At 37.9% G+C, this 15,988-nt stretch overlaps 1 protein-coding gene across 1 annotated transcript; it reads left to right on the forward strand.

The window, feature by feature from the left end:
* On the forward strand, positions 1-9,914 carry lgals8b (galectin 8b). Its single transcript, XM_051869036.1, has 8 exons — positions 1-214; positions 422-510; positions 2,781-2,991; positions 3,173-3,292; positions 3,677-3,703; positions 3,819-3,907; positions 3,983-4,148; positions 8,939-9,914. Exons 1-8 carry the CDS (start codon positions 176-178, stop codon positions 9,086-9,088), a joined length of 891 nt encoding a protein of 296 aa, XP_051724996.1. The 5' UTR covers positions 1-175; the 3' UTR covers positions 9,089-9,914.
* Positions 9,915-15,988: the final 6,074 nt, after the last annotated feature.

The following is a 15,988-nucleotide window of genomic DNA, read 5'->3' on the forward strand; positions in this document are numbered from 1 at the left end:
TTCTTAATTCTGGAACCTCCTACAAATGATGCTCAAACATGCTGTTTTAGCAGGCAGCTCCGTAGATTTTGAGACGCAGCCTATCACTCCTTCGTCAATGGAGAAAGCGGGGATTTAGCAAGGCCACGTTGTTTTTATAACTTTAAGTATATTGTTGTTAAATAGAGGAATTTTAATGTCAGTCGCAAACGCAAAAAAGACGATTCTCAATCCGGTAAGTCATCGATTTATCAATTTGAGACGCCCTTACTGATCATACGATATCAATAACGTATGCGAAATTAACCTCTCAAGTGTTTATCTGTGGTTTTGTGGCAGTCTGTTTCGCGCATCATAATAGTAACACAGACTGCAACAAATGCTGAAGGATTGTGTTTAGTGTTATGAACGTTATGAAGGTAGTTTTCATTTTGATTTTCAGACTGTCCCCTTCACTGAGATTATACCGGGTGGTCTTCACCCAGGAGAGATGATTGTTATACAAGGATGTGTTCATAATGATGCTGACAGGTAAAGTCAACTCAATACATCCTTTGCTTTATTCTCATAAATGACATAATGATTAAAGTCCTAGGCCCTTCTGTGTCCCAGTTTCATTTCATGTTTATAGATGATTGTATTCGCCTAGGCTGCTTAAGGAACCGTCTGAATATTCCACCCTTAATGCAAACGTATAAGCAATGTCAAATCATTAATTCAAGTGATTTGTTAGTATTATAGGACTATAGGCTCACAATGATATGCTAGACTAAAATGGGTGGATTTTGCCAAAAGCTTCCCTTTATTATAAAAAATATTTATATTGTGAATATAAGCCTAAATTCAATCAGTTCATCATGTAAAGTGATCGAGACTAAACCACTCACTTCATATAGATTAGTTTTACGATCTCTTTATGAACTTTTTGAAGACTTAAGACTTAATATTTATCTATTTCGGGTCCTAATTAGGAGACGACGAGCACATGAACCGCTGTACCGTGCTGCTTATATTTATCAAGCAGTAAAAACACCCCTTCCCACTCCCAAAATAAAGTGTCTGTGGATGAAAGTATGAAGTGAGGACTGATGGGACATAGTTCTGCTTCACTTCACAGACGATGGATGGTAGGAGAATTTTAGAATAACACAACAGTCATTTATGACATTTGATGTAACCTCAACTGCAGCTCCATCCGTGCATCATATGTCATTGCTACGTCATTGTACATGTGCAGTCCTTTCCACTTTAGGTTTTCAATCCGATCAAGTGGGTGGAGTTTTCAGACAGTCCCTTAAATAAATGCTAACAAACAGAGTGTGCTGTGTGCTGTAATACTACCAAAAAAAAAAAAAAAAACATGATCCTAACTTTTATCTCCATATCAAAATCTCAGATGGCCAGACATCTTTTATGAATCGTTAAAATATTGGTGTCCGGGAGGTAGGGATGCACCGTTACCATTTTTTAAGGACCGAGTACGAGTACCAATACTTTTTTTCTGGTACACGCCGATACCGATACCGATGCCCAGGCTATATACATTTATTCATTTCTTTTTTTTCTTGTTTCATGTAGCAGTTTTCCAAGTACAACACAGTGAGACTAATGAATGCAGGACAGCTTCTTTATTATTATTCCAATGAAAAAAGTAATAATTTGTATGTGCTTGTCACAAACTTAAAGCACTTTCACAGTGTCCAATAACATGCAAAGGGGCATAATTACCAAAGTCATAATAAAAACAAAATAAAAACAAAAACAAACATCATGTCTTTTTTTAACCTGCCTTTCAAAAACTAAACATATTACAGCGCAAATGTTTATAACATAACACTGTGAAGAACCAGTGTAAACAACCTAGGGTGACCAGATTTCTCATGGTGGAATACAGGAAGAGTGGGCAATATGACCATGATATGAGAAATTTTATTTCACAATATATATTATATATACATTTATATTACCATGCAGCAGGCGCAATGATATTACGCAGCACCTGTGAGCCCCTGCTTGCACAGGGAGCGTGCCTTGCAACCATGGAGACATTTGTGAGAGACGCTGCGTAATATCATTGCGCATGCTGCAGCCATGGTACGGCAGCAAAGTTCCTTGATTATTACGCCGGAATGAGAGTATAGTTCCTAGAAAATCGTAACTTTTCATTTTCCGTCGGTCTTGGTACACGATGTTACTACAGAAGAGTCAAGTTTTAAATAGGAAAAATATCGAAACTCTTTGGTCATTTTTGAGCGAGATGCTAACGGTCTAATCAGATTCAATGAACTATGCTAAGCTATGCTAAAAGTGGTACCGCCAGACCCGGAGATCGGCTGAATGGATTCGAAAAAAGTAAAACTCAACTGTTTAACTCTAGTGGAGTTGGAAAATGAGCCTATTTTCAAAAAAAAGTGGAGTGTTCCTTTAAGTGTTCTCGAATATCTTAATTAGCTGGTTCAGCTGTATTTTTTTAGGGTTGAAACTGATTTTTTTTAGGTAGATCTCCAGAAACAGGAAAGTGCACCCCAGGTGTATAGCATTGTTTGAAAAATTTCTTTGTATTTTAGGTGTATATTAAGTCCCTCTGTTATATAACCAAATAAAAATAGTAATAACTCAGATAAAAATAATAATAATAATAAGAAGAAGAAATATAAATGCATATGTTAAAAAAAACTTTTAAATGTATTCCTAAATGCCACTTATTCTCTAAATTACAATTAATTTTATTATTTTTATTATTTTTTTTTGCTATATAGGCTATAAAGTATTTCAGTGTAATACTGTATGTGCTTCCATAGGTTTCAGTTTGATTTGACATGTGGCTGCAGCACAAAGCCACGGGCGGATGTTGCCTTTCACTTCAATCCCCGCTTCAGCAGCTCTCCGCAGATCGTGTGCAACACTTTACAACGCGAAAACTGGGGAAGAGAAGAAAATATGGACCTCATGCCTTTTAAAAAAGGAGCATCATTTGAGACCATTATCTTGGTACTTCGTGATGTTTTCAAAGTGAGTGTGAAACATCACATTACAGGTAGAAACAAAGCTGGTTAACAGCCTTCAGCCTATCTGGTTTAAAGAATTTAAACAGATATTAATTATTATCCATAGTAGTTATTGTAATAAAGGTATTTCAAGAGATAAATTTTAAATTTGTTAAGTGACAAGAATTTGACTCATTTACTTGTAGGTAGCAGTAAATGGTGTTCACATTTTGGAGTATGAACACAGAATTCCTCTTGAGATGGTCGACACATTTTCAGTCTCTGGAAAAGTAGAACTGCATGCCATTGGCTTTATCCCTGACTCAGTAAGTGACAAACAGTACTATTCAGAAGTTTGGACACACCTACTCACTCTTCATTATTCCTTTTATAATTATTATTTTCCAAATGTTATTAAAAATGTTTTGAGTCATCAACACTCAAAACATAGTAGCCGCCAGTTAGTTAAGCTCCATGTATGCATAATTCATATTGCAATTTATATTTGTATACAAACTAAATTTCAAGCTTTTAAGGATAAACAAAATTAGAAAAAGATTTTTATGAAAATATTAAATTCAGTAAAGTGTGTCCAAACTTCTGGCAGTCTGTGGTATATATTTCATATCAGATTCATCTTTTATGTTGCTGAAAAGGGTAAATAATATACATTTCATCTTTGCAATTACATATTTTCTGTTTTCTCACAGGCAATATTTTCAAAATCAGGTGACCAAGTAAGTTTAGCATTAATTTTGCATATATATATATATTTTTTATTAACGGAAAAAATACATTTCATATTTACATGATGAAAACATGACTCATAACATATACTGCGTCATTTTGCAGAGCATACCTTACATGGGCAGTTTACTTAGAGGAGTCATTCCAGGGCAGCATATAACAATCAAAGGGCATGTCAGCTTATTCCCTCACAGGTAAATACTAAACTTATCTTTTATACAGTTTTTCCCTTTGACACCGTTAATTATCTTGCTTTGTTTTTCCTCAAGTTTCACTGTTAACCTGAGGTGCAGCCAATCAAACAACATCGCCCTGCACCTTAACTCACACATCAAATCTGGCATGCTTATCAGGAACTCTTTTCTCAGCCAGTCATGGGGCCCAGAGGAGCGAGAACTGCCATACTTTCCCTTTTCAGCTGGAAACTACTTTGAGGTACCTTTGACCTATGCACCTATGTAGACTTTATCTTTTATTGCAAGAGGATTGTTTTACATAACCAAGTTTAACTGTCTGGGGGTGTATATATATATATATATATTTGTAAAACTAAAACTTTATAGATGAAGGAAAACTAAAACTTTGATATAAAAAAAAACAAAACAAAAAAAAACATGTAAATTGCACATAAGGCAGGTTTTGCATTAACTTCTAAATCTAATTATAAAATTATTTTTCAATTATTTTTCTACTCCAAATTATTTTTGAAATATCATTTACACAGTTACTGTCATAACTTGTTTTCATGACAAATTTATTTAAAGCCCCTTTTAGATGTAATATAAGTCTCAAGTGTCCCCACAATGTGAAGTTTCAGCTCAAAATACCCCACAGATCATTTATTATACCATGTTTATTTTTTATTACTTATTTATACCATGTACAGTATGTAGAAAGTCACTCACTGCTCTTGATTGAATAAATTAGTAGCTTTAATAAGAATAAATTTCTTACTTAAATTTAGGGTCACTAACGATTATTTTGGTAATCGAGTAATCGTTCTAATATTCTAATGGTTACCCGAGTAATCGAACCTGAGGCAAAATTGCAATATAACTAATGTACTTTATGTATTATAACAAATGCCTGCAGAGGGCGCCAGCGGCCTGGCAGTTGTTTTTACACTTTACAATGCAATCTAATCCTTGTTTAATATTGGCTTACAACATTTATTTCAAATGTCCACTTAATCTTTTATATTTGGCCATTTCTTTACGACAGAAATGCTACAACAAATGTAATTTCTTGAACAAGAACATGTGGATGAGGGCTTAAACTTTTATTTTGAAATCGTGATGAGCAGTCAGCACATTTAGAAACATACTGATGCATTTGCGTAGGTTTATACATGACTTACCTTACAAATCTGATGTTTCCAGATGAACGTTAAAAGCAATAAAATCGTTTGAGACGCGCCACTCATGTAACTTGAATGATAACACTTTGTGTGGAGCTGCATTTACTGTGAACAGAGCCGCTCTGAGATGCAATACAGCTCATATTAAACCTGCAGCGCATACATTTATTTAATTGAATCGCAGCCTTTGTAAATTCACAATAGCATTATGCTTTATTATGATTTCTAAATGGGTTTAATATCGTGCAGCCTTAGAAAACGGTCTAAAAATGCACTTAATTGATTCTCGTCCATGGAATGCGCCACTTCCGTATTTTGCCGGTTACTCAACACAAATTTAAATCGAGGAATTTTTAAAATCGAGTACTGAAATTTAATCGAGGAATTGTGACAACCGTACTTGAATTCCTTTCATCGATCCAAACAGGTTAAATCGCAGTCTATATCATTCTCGATGCTGTTTTTAAACAGCGATGAAGGTCAAATCATAGTCTGACTCCAAGCAGCTCCAAGCTTATTGTTGTCCTGAAACAGTGATGATGAATCAGATACCGGGTGGGAGTCAATACCTCCTCACTGAAGTCATTCAACCTCGGTTTCCGTTCCGTCGGCCGCTGGTGTCGCGGGCTCACACCTCTGGCCAGACACACTCTGGGGCACCTTATCCAGAGCAACGGTAAGCGATGTCCTCTTATTTTCGGGCTCTGGCTCACTCGTCGTGGCGGGTGATCCCTATACATCTGCGGGGGCCTCACACGAATTCTCTGCGGTCGAAGGTGGTAAATCCAGCTCTGGGTCTGGCTGTGATCTGGACTGGGAATGACTCTCTTCAGACACTTAATGACAGCCTCCCTCCAGTCAAGTCAAGTCAGTTATAACTCCTCCGTAAATGTCAAAAAATCAATGAAATCCATTGAAATCCATTTTTGTTGTTTAGGTCTGGTCATCTGTAAGCTCAATGTGCAAGAAACAGACTGAAGAGGCAGATGATGAAATTAACATTAGCAATATTTAGTAATAATCCACAAGACAATCAAAATAGGGTGGAGGAAAAACCAACCAAATGCAAACGTGACCGGTAGTGAATTGACATTGGAACCGAGGTGTCGGAGATTGTGTCGAGCATAATTGGGCATGCCAGATTAAGCCTTGATTCAAGGCTTGTGTTGTTAAAGCTGCTGTCCATAACTTTTTTTTTTTTTGGTTAAAAATTATCCAAAAACTATTTTTGAGCAAGTATATAACCAGCCAGAGTTTAAAACTATCTCCTTACCTTAGCCCGATTCACAACAATAAGCTTGTAATAATGTTTTATAATAAGAGCGGTACTGGTGGGCTTCCATGGGAAATTCGAGCATGCAGCCGTTCCTCTATGCGTCATTATGTCACGTCTGTTTACATGAAGAATGAGTCCCAGGTAGTGGGTTATATCATGTGAGGATGCTGCAGGTGACGGATCATTTATAGCCTTTTCTCACAGCAGCTGCAATAATTTAACTTATCATTTTGATGGCGGATTGTAATCCAGAAAGGTCCAAATGACAATCATCAGTGACAACTGAAGATTCACCCGTAGCCAAAAGCAAAAGACTTCGGACTGTGGAGTGGCTACAGAAATTGAGGCACTAAAGAGATCTGTCACGACACATTAAAGTGAAAAAATGGAGAAAAAAAAAAAAAATTACAAAATTTGAAAGCTAAGACTTTGATTTACACCAAAAGTAACCTCCTCTGTCTTGTCTGTCAGTGCATTGTCAGTGTCCTCTTTGCTTCACGATGTAATGCAAACGGTATGCACTGCTGTGCTACACCAGAAAAAACCTCAACAACACCATCTAGTGGACTGAAAAAGAAATTGATTTTATTATTGCACCAAAAAGTTAAATTCTCTTGTGCAAATTTTTATAATAAAAGATCGATACTTGGCGTCCGTGTATCGATACAGTATTGCCACGGAAAATATTGCGATACTATGCTGTATCGATTTTTTCCCCCACCCCTAATTTATTGCTAGGCATATGGCCAATTAGTCTGAATTTATGCAGCGTACTGGAGCCAAAGAAGATTCCACAGCGTTCCTGGACACGTAATTTGCGTAGTTGTAACACTTGGGCCAGGATTACGCTAATTATGAATGAGCGTGCACACGCGCCCTATTTAAGAATGTTGGGAATTCATTAATATACACACGTTTAAAGGGTTAGTTCACCCAAAAATGAAAATTCTGTCATTAATTACTCACCCTTGTGCCGTTTTACACCCATAAGACCTTCGTTGATCTTCGGAACACAAATTAAGATATTTTTGTTTAAATCCGATCGCTCCGTGAGGCCTACATAGGGAGCAATGACATTTCCTCTCTCAAGATCTATAAAGGTACTAAAAACATATTTAAATCAGTTCATGTGAGTACAGTGGTTCAATATTAATATTATAAAGCGACGAGAATATTTTTGGTGCACCAAAAAAAACAAAATAACGACTTATATAGTGATGGCCGATTTCAAAACACTGCTTCAGGAAGCTTCAGAGTGTTATGCATCAGCGTGTCGAATCATGATTTGGATCGCGTGTCAAACCGCCAAACTGCTGAAATCACGTGACTTTCGCGCTCCGAACTGCGGATTCGATACGCTGATTCATAACGCTCCGAAGCTTCCTGAAGCAGTGTTTTGAAATCGGCCATCACTAAATAATTCGTTTTTTTTGTTTGTTTTTTGTTTTTTGGCACACCAAAAATATTCTCGTCGCTTTATAATATTAATATTGAACCACTGTACTCACATGAACTGATTTAAATATGTTTTTAGTACCTTTATGGATCTTGAGAGAGGAAATGTCATTGCTCCCTATGTAGGCCTCACGGAGCCATCGGATTTAAACAAAAATATCTCAATTTGCGTTCCGAAGATTAACGAAGGTCTTACAGGTGTGGAACGCCATGAGCGTGAGTAATAAATGACAGAATTTTCATTTTTGGGTGAACTAACCCTTTAACTACCGAATCCATTGTATACGAAGCATTTGTGAATCCGGAGGAGAGTTTTCGTAAAGGTCCATTTTAAACGCAAATTACTTTCGTTATATTTACAAAAGTTTCATGAACGAGGCCCATTGAGTGCAAGAGAAAGTGCCACTTAAACAGCAAACTCAAACAAGATAATTAATCAGACACAGCTGAAACCAAAACAAACTAATAACAGTGACCATGGTAACAAAGGAGTGGTGGGAAAATAAGACAAAGGAAACCAGGAACCTACATAGCCCTGGACATGACATGCAGGAAAAAAATTGTAGGCTAAATCGTGTGCACGATTTACTATTTCGTTCCCTCGATTTACTAAATCGTGCGCAAGATTTACTATTTTCTTCCTTCGATTTATAAATCATGCGCCTGCTTTATAAATCGAGGGAACGAATTAGTAAATCGTGCGCACGATTTAATTTTTTTTCTTGCGTGTCATGTGCGGGGCTCCGTAGGAACCAGAGAATTACAAACTAAAAATCCATGAACAAAAACAAACTGAACATAACGGTGATGCACGGAATGAGTTAACAGCAGATTTCTGGATCCCAACATGCTTTGCTTCTGACTGTTAAAGAAGAGTAAATGTTAAAATTAAGTGTTATCTCATGTGTTTTGCTCAATATTAATATAGATCTGTCAGTGTTTAATGTTCTATTTTGAAATTTAAAAGGTTTTCTGGTATGTCTGAGTTTTTGGGGTTACCATGTGCTGAAGAGTAGAGCCTGTGGTTAGGTTGATGATTGGCCGCAAATTATCAAGACTATATATTACTTTATTTAAATAGTGTATTTGTGAAACGGGGGAACAATAAACTTGTTATTTTTTGCTTCGTCTTGTCAGATGATCATCCTATGTCAGCTTCATCAGTTTAAGATAGCAATTAACGGATCCCACCTGCTGGATTACAAGCACAGAGTGCAGGACTTGAGCTCCATTGATCAGCTGGAGATTCTGGGAGACGTGGAACTGCAGAACGTTCAATTGTGGTGAGATATCAAACAACAGAAGGATATTTAGGTTCTTCCTCACTTTTCTTTCCAGTGTTCCTCAGCCATGCACTGTTTTAAAGAACACATGGTTCTGTTATGATGTCTTAAGTCTAAACAGATGCACATCACAATGTACGATGTATGTAACAAATGTAATAGGTTAACTATATTTTTACAATCAGCCATCACTTAACATGAAGGGCTTTTTTCAATGACAACCCACTTTTTTTCTAATCCAAGTTTGGCCTCTTCGCGCAATGAAAACAAGGAAGACTACTAAAACTGAAAACAAAAATTTGCTAATTTGTTTGCTTGATTGCTCTAGCAGTACTTAATAGCAGAGAATACAGTGAGATGCATTCTAGGTTTACATAATTGAATTTAACTTGATTTTTCTTAGATTAGCTCAACTGACTTCAAATCTCAAAAAATAATGATAACATGTTCATCTATATGCATCTCTTGGTAGTAATTATATTTCCTTAGAAATCTGTGACAAGGACATGTTGGTAAAATGTTTGGAAAAATTGATGAGTACAGTGGATAATGCTAATTATTTTCTCAGAACTAAATTTAATAGTTTTAGCCTTTTTTTAAACAGATGTATCATACAGGTGTAGTTTATAACATTAGTGAAACATGCCTTTAGTAAATGTATGACTACTAAAGTATGCAAATACTTCCTGTTTTTATTTTGTTTAGTTTATCTATTGTTTTATAATTTATAACCTAACAAACATCCAATGTTTGTTTTGAAAAGTGTAATGAAATGACATTCATGTATTAAATGTCGCTCAAATGCCACAAAATATTTATTGTGTGATTATTCCCAGATTTTTGAGTGCGCAAAGACTGTTATAGCATTATAGAGTAACAACGTTGTTATATTATATCAGCCAAATGATTTTAGTAACATTAGTAAGAAGCATTCCTGTAGCTCATACAGCATACCTGTACCTCAAACAGTTACCCCAAGCTTTACTCACCCTCAAGCCATCCTAGGTGTATATGACTTTCTTCTTTCTGATGAACACAATCAGAGTTATATTAATAAATATTCTGACACATCCGAGCTTTATAATGGCAGTGAATGGGACCAATGAGTATGAAGCTTAAAAAGTGCATCCATCCATCATAAAAGTACTCCAGTCCACATGGCTCCGGAGGGTTAATAAAGGCCTTCTGAAGCGAAGCGATGCCATACTCACCTGCTGTACGGTCTCGTCGATCTCCACATGAGAACGCTCATGCCTGACTCCTACTTATCCGCATGCTCACCTTCTTCCTGCTACATGCTTCTCTGGACCAAAGTTTCCCCAACTCATCTGTGTGCTCCTTCATCACCTGCAAGAGAGAAAAGATCTGTGAGCTAAGTGTGACTGTCTGCAACCTGTCCCCAAATTACTTCACTTGAAGGCGATACACTGTAAAAAGAACACTGTGAAATGTGTGGTAACTTGCTAGCAGCAATTAGCAAGTAAGTTGCTGTAGTCCATTTCACAGTATGCTTACTGTAAGTGTAATCACAGTGACTTTAAAAATACTGTATTTTTTACAGTAATAATCACAGTATGGAATTAAAGCTGCAAGCAGCGATGAAAGGGCCATCGCACACGGGCTCACCGCCACCCGTTGGCATCAGGAAAACAGTGAACAGTGGGCGACACGCATGTAAGCGAGTGAATACAGGAGAATTATGGCCAAGTCATTTCAAAGTGCCACGCTTCCTGCTGCCAACAGGTGGCGCGATGACCGTAACTGAATATTGCCATGTAGATGTCTTCAGGCCAGGACTATTATGAAACGTGAAGTTTGGAGCAGATCGGACATTGTATGCCTGAGTTACAACAACTTCCTGTTTCATGGCGAAACATCGAACTTTGTCAGGCCGCCACGGACACGCCCTTCAGACTCTAGATCTTCGCAATTTAACGTCACAAAAGCCTTTAGATTAGACAGACCAAATATGTTGTTGATCTGATTAAAGCTCAACGTCTGGAAATGGCAAAAACTGCACAAATTTTGCAAAGAAAATTAAAAATATCTCATTTCCTGTTGGGTTTACAGATTTTGCACCCACGGGCTTTTTTGAAGGTTTTGGGCTGTTACATCTGTCTACCGAATTTCATAACTGTACGTTAAACGTAGCACGAAGGGCGCTTAATTGAAATTTTGTAGGTGGCGCTATCGAGCCATTTTGCCACACCTAATTCTGAAACCCATATCAGATGTAAATTTTCACCAATTCTGATGCGTGTGCAAAGTTTCATGAGTTTTCGAGCACGTTTAGGCCCTCAAAAATGCGATTCATTTCGGAGAAGAAGAAGAATTGGCCGAGCAATTACAATAGGGTCCTCACAACATCGGTGCTCGTGCCCTAACTACTGTAAATTTAATCATGGTAACTATATTGTTACTGTGATTTCATCACTGTAATTGTCATCACAGTACCTGGATGCTGTATTTTTCATTACTGCATTTGCAAAAATTAAAAAAACAAAAAACAGATTGTACTTTTTCATTACTGATGGTTTGATGGCAATGTATACAAGTTGGATTGGTTAAATAAAATGATCCAGTCAACATGTATTTCTGTATGTATGTTTTGTCATGGCTGTGGTATATAACTAGCCAGAACGTGATAATATGTCGTGGTCGCAAGATCATGTTGTTGAGGTAGTGACAGCTTTATGTTGTGGCCCCGTGATGTGTATGTGACTGTACGTGACTGTTGTGGTTTCTTTTCCGCGGCCTGAAAGAAAATATTAGCTAAACTATTAAACTATTAGCTAATCAGCTACTGTTTTTTCATACCTCCCAGAGAACTACTATATACAGGTTCATAAATAACATGAATGATGCATAATGTATAATCAATTCAGTAGCACTTTATTTTATAGTATGTGTACTTTCCTGGTACATATATAGTAATTATGTTGTACGTACTTAAAAAGGTGTGATTTAAGTGGCCCCTAAGTTAATAATTAACAATTTTTACAACGAAAGTGATTCAATCAAAAACTTACTTTAGCTCTATAATAACTTTTTCCTAGAACTGCTGTAAAGTCAAAATAATCTCTGTCCATTATTTTTCCTATTATCACTGTGAAGCTGCTTTGAAACAATCTGTATTGTAAAAAGCGCTATATAAATGAAGATGGTCCTGGTCCGCTCGGACAGCATGACAGTGGTGTCCTACATAAATCACTAGGGCAGGCTCACCTCAAAGCTTCTCTTCAAGTTGGTGAAACGCCTTCTGGAATGGGCACACCTCAACTTGTGCACGCTGAGGGCAGCGCACGTGCCGGGCAAACTGAACCAGGGAGCAGACATGTTGTCTCAGAGCAACGTCCCCTCAGAGGAGTGGACGCTCCATCCTCAAACGGTTCGCAGAATTTGGGGGATCTTCAGGAAGGCAGATGTCAACCTCTTCGCCTCAGAAGACAACTCTCATTGCCCAACTTATTTTTCAAAGTACAGGGATGCGCTGTCCCACGTCTGGCCCAGCCTTCTCCCATATGTCTTTCCCCCGATCACACTGATCCCTCAGGTCATCAGGCGAATCAGGGAACACAAACACATGGTTCTCCTAGTGGCCCTTCTCTGGAGGTACGAACCTTGGTTCTCAGAGCTGACTCAGTTGCTCACAGCAGCACTGTGGCCCATTCCCCTGAGATGAGACCTCCTCTCTCAGGCAAACAGAACAATTTGGCACCCCTAACCCGAGTTGTGGGCACTGCATCTCTGGCCCTTCGATGGGAGCCTGTGGACCTCCCAGAGAAAGTTTTGAATACTATTTCTGAGGCTAGAGCCCCGTCTACGAGACGCCTCTACGCTCTTAAGTGGTCTATCTTCTCCGCCTGGTGCGCAGCTCAGAGCGAAAATTCAAGTTCCTGCGACATATCACTGATATTGTCCTTCCTTCCAGAGTTGTTGGATAAGGAACACACTCTATCCACACTCAAAGTTTATGTGGCAGCTATAGCAGCGTTTCACACCCCTGTAGCCGGCCAGTCTGTAGGCAGTAATAACCTAGTTATTCGTTTTTTGAAGGGTCCAGAAGGCTGAATCTGCTGAGCTCAACCCACTAGGAGCCCATGTTCCTGCCCTGATGCAGGATCAGTTCTGTAGCTGAGCTTGACCCCTGATGAGTTCAAACTCGCTACAGCTTCTTTGTGACTCCGATTTAGATCCGAGACACTAGCTTCACGCGTTCGCCTTCTCTTGCCTTGCATGCTCTTGGCCCTTCTTTAAGCACCTAGGCTATACAGGTTTTTTCTTGGAATGATTGTCTAGGGCCGGGCTTGACCTCTATGAGTTCAGCCCACTATGCCCCTTGATGGCTCTGACTTATGTCCGAGCCCCTAGTTAGGATGGCTTCGCCCTACTATGTATTGGTTCCTCTAGACCCTTTATTAGTGCTTTGGGACCGAGTTATCATATACCAGTCGTTCCGCAGCCATAGCATGGCGTGATTGAACTGGTTCCTCACGTTAGGAACTGGTTCCTAACGTAACTTCGGTTCCCTGAGATACGGGAATGAGTACTGCATGAGTACTGTACTGAGGTTACGATAGTAATCGAGTGCGTTCTGCTGATATATTACAAACACCCAGGAGATCAGGGCCAGTATGTATAAAACTTTCATTTAAGTGTCAAAAAATTCTTAGTAAAAAGTAAGACTTGTCTAAGAGTAGAAGACAAAATGGCTGCCCTCAACCTCTGAATCAGCCAATAGTGAGCCTGCAAGGGTGAAGTCACTGCAGCATGACACCAATCATTTAATGCAATTATAATAAAATCATTAATTAAGACACCGAAACTTCAATATTTAAATTTATTTTAAAAAATTGATTTGCATTTTGCAAAATTGTCACAAAATATTGATGTGTAGAAACCTTTTCTATTAATATATTCAGCTCATTTCACATTTATTTGTATAGCGCTTTTGACAATACATATCGTTTCAAAGATGCTTTTCAGAAAATGCATGTCAACATTACAATTTAGAGTAATCTGTTATCAGAGGTGACTGTCCAAATTATGTAATTTCAGAAATGTATATATACAAATAACACAGTTAGCTAACAATGTATTAATTTAAGCAATGTATTCATTTAAGGTAGAAACAATGAGCTCATGGAAGTAATGAATAAATGATAACAATGATTAGGATATATAGAAAAATTTGGAATGGTGCATGTTGATCCAGAGTTTGCATCATCTGAAGTCCTCTCAAGGGTTGGGGTCATCTCTTCACAGGTGTTGAGGCATCGAGATGGTCCTCACTGCAGAACATGAAATCCTGGTGTTCTACTGTCTGTTGAGGTGACTCTTGGAGGTCCATCAACAAAGAAGTATATTTCTGTCTATGAACCCAAAGTATCATACTACAGCAGACTTGGTAGAGTCATTGCTTCTTATGACAGCACTCGCAACACATGGCATTGTCCCTGTGCAAAGCCAAGAAGATCTTGTTTGCACAAAAACATAGCTAGGTGGCATCTCTTTCAGCTACACAGGACATATCACAAGAACATGCTTGTCAGGAAAGTACCGAATTGGAATATCCTCCCAATAAATGTACAGGCAATGTGGTCCTAAGTGAGCCACTGTTGATTACTTCCAAAGGAAAGTTTATAACATACACTGGCGTTGTTGAGGGTAAGTATGAGTAAAATCTACCTAATTATTGTAACATCACTATGTTTAGCTGCCTTAATGAATACTTTTTTGTGACTGAATACATTTTTTAAACAGGATTTTCTACGTACTGAGGTCTAAAATACCGCTATCAAGAGTGGACTGATGGTCTTCACAATTTTGATGATCATTTGCTGATGTCATTACACATGTGCATTATTCTGCACCATTCACTCCAGGTTTGCTTTTATTGAAGGAATTATTTATATGGTGTTCTTTTAAATGATCCTTATGCTACTAACTAATCTTGTCAAAACAGACTCATCATGCCATTAGCAGAGCTTTTGAGGTTTTGGAGACCACAACACAACAGAAATTTCCAAGTAAAGACAAAATCCTTCATGTGTACATGCACTTTGAAGCACTAACAGACCATGACTACACATACTCCTGTGTTAAGTGCAGCTTCCATCCAGCAGTTGTTGTGATGGATCTTCACAAAAAGGCGGCATTTAATATGCCTGGTAGGCCATATCAAAATTGGATCTACCTCAAGGGATAGTTCACCCAAAAACTATCCCTTACCCATATTCTTCAAAATATCTTCTTTTGTGTTCAGCAGAAGAAAGAAATTCATACAGGTTTGCAACTTGAGGGTAAATAAATTCTGGCAGAATTTTCATTTTTGGGTGAACTATCCCTTCTTAAAAATATATGTTCTTTGTTTTTATTGAGAATTTTTATTACATTTAGTGACATTCCTGCTCCACCACCTGAGTATGACGGTCGAGTCAATATGAAAGACTTTTGGGCATCCATGACTGCCGAAATAGTTTGCCTGGGCCTGTTGGGCAGTAAGGAGTTATTTTGTTTATGTTAGAGTTAGACATAAGTTGCATAATGCATAGCTACAGTTACAATTATTTTAAAATAATTGCATTAGACTAAATTGAGCAAAGGAAGCTACTAACCAAATGTGTAGATATTTTGAAGTTTTCACCGTTTTTACTTTTTTCAGATGCCTGTCAAAATCCTTTTTTGGTGTCACCATCATACCCCTACTGGGCTCCTTGGATTGGTCCCAACACCAGAGAAGAAAATACAGTCTCCTTTGGTTGAAGGAAAAGAAGGACAACATGGACCCAGATTGTCACCCTGTTACAGATTCAGCTGAACATTATGCACTTTACGATCTGTTTCATGAAAAGAACACAAAAAAAAAAAAAAGGCTCGAGATGAGCTCCGGACATTATCAGGA

Source organism: Ctenopharyngodon idella, chromosome 17 (assembly GCF_019924925.1).
Source record: "Ctenopharyngodon idella isolate HZGC_01 chromosome 17, HZGC01, whole genome shotgun sequence".
Taxonomy (NCBI): domain Eukaryota; kingdom Metazoa; phylum Chordata; class Actinopteri; order Cypriniformes; family Xenocyprididae; genus Ctenopharyngodon; species Ctenopharyngodon idella.

Coding starts and splice junctions, on each gene's coding strand:
- lgals8b (XM_051869036.1), top strand. CDS start 176: ATGTCAGTCGCAAACGCAAAAAAGACGATTCTCAATCCG. Junction 2,992..3,172: donor TACTTCGTGATGTTTTCAAA/GTGAGTGTGAAA, acceptor ATTTACTTGTAG/GTAGCAGTAAATGGTGTTCA. Junction 3,908..3,982: donor GTCAGCTTATTCCCTCACAG/GTAAATACTAAA, acceptor TTTTTCCTCAAG/TTTCACTGTTAACCTGAGGT.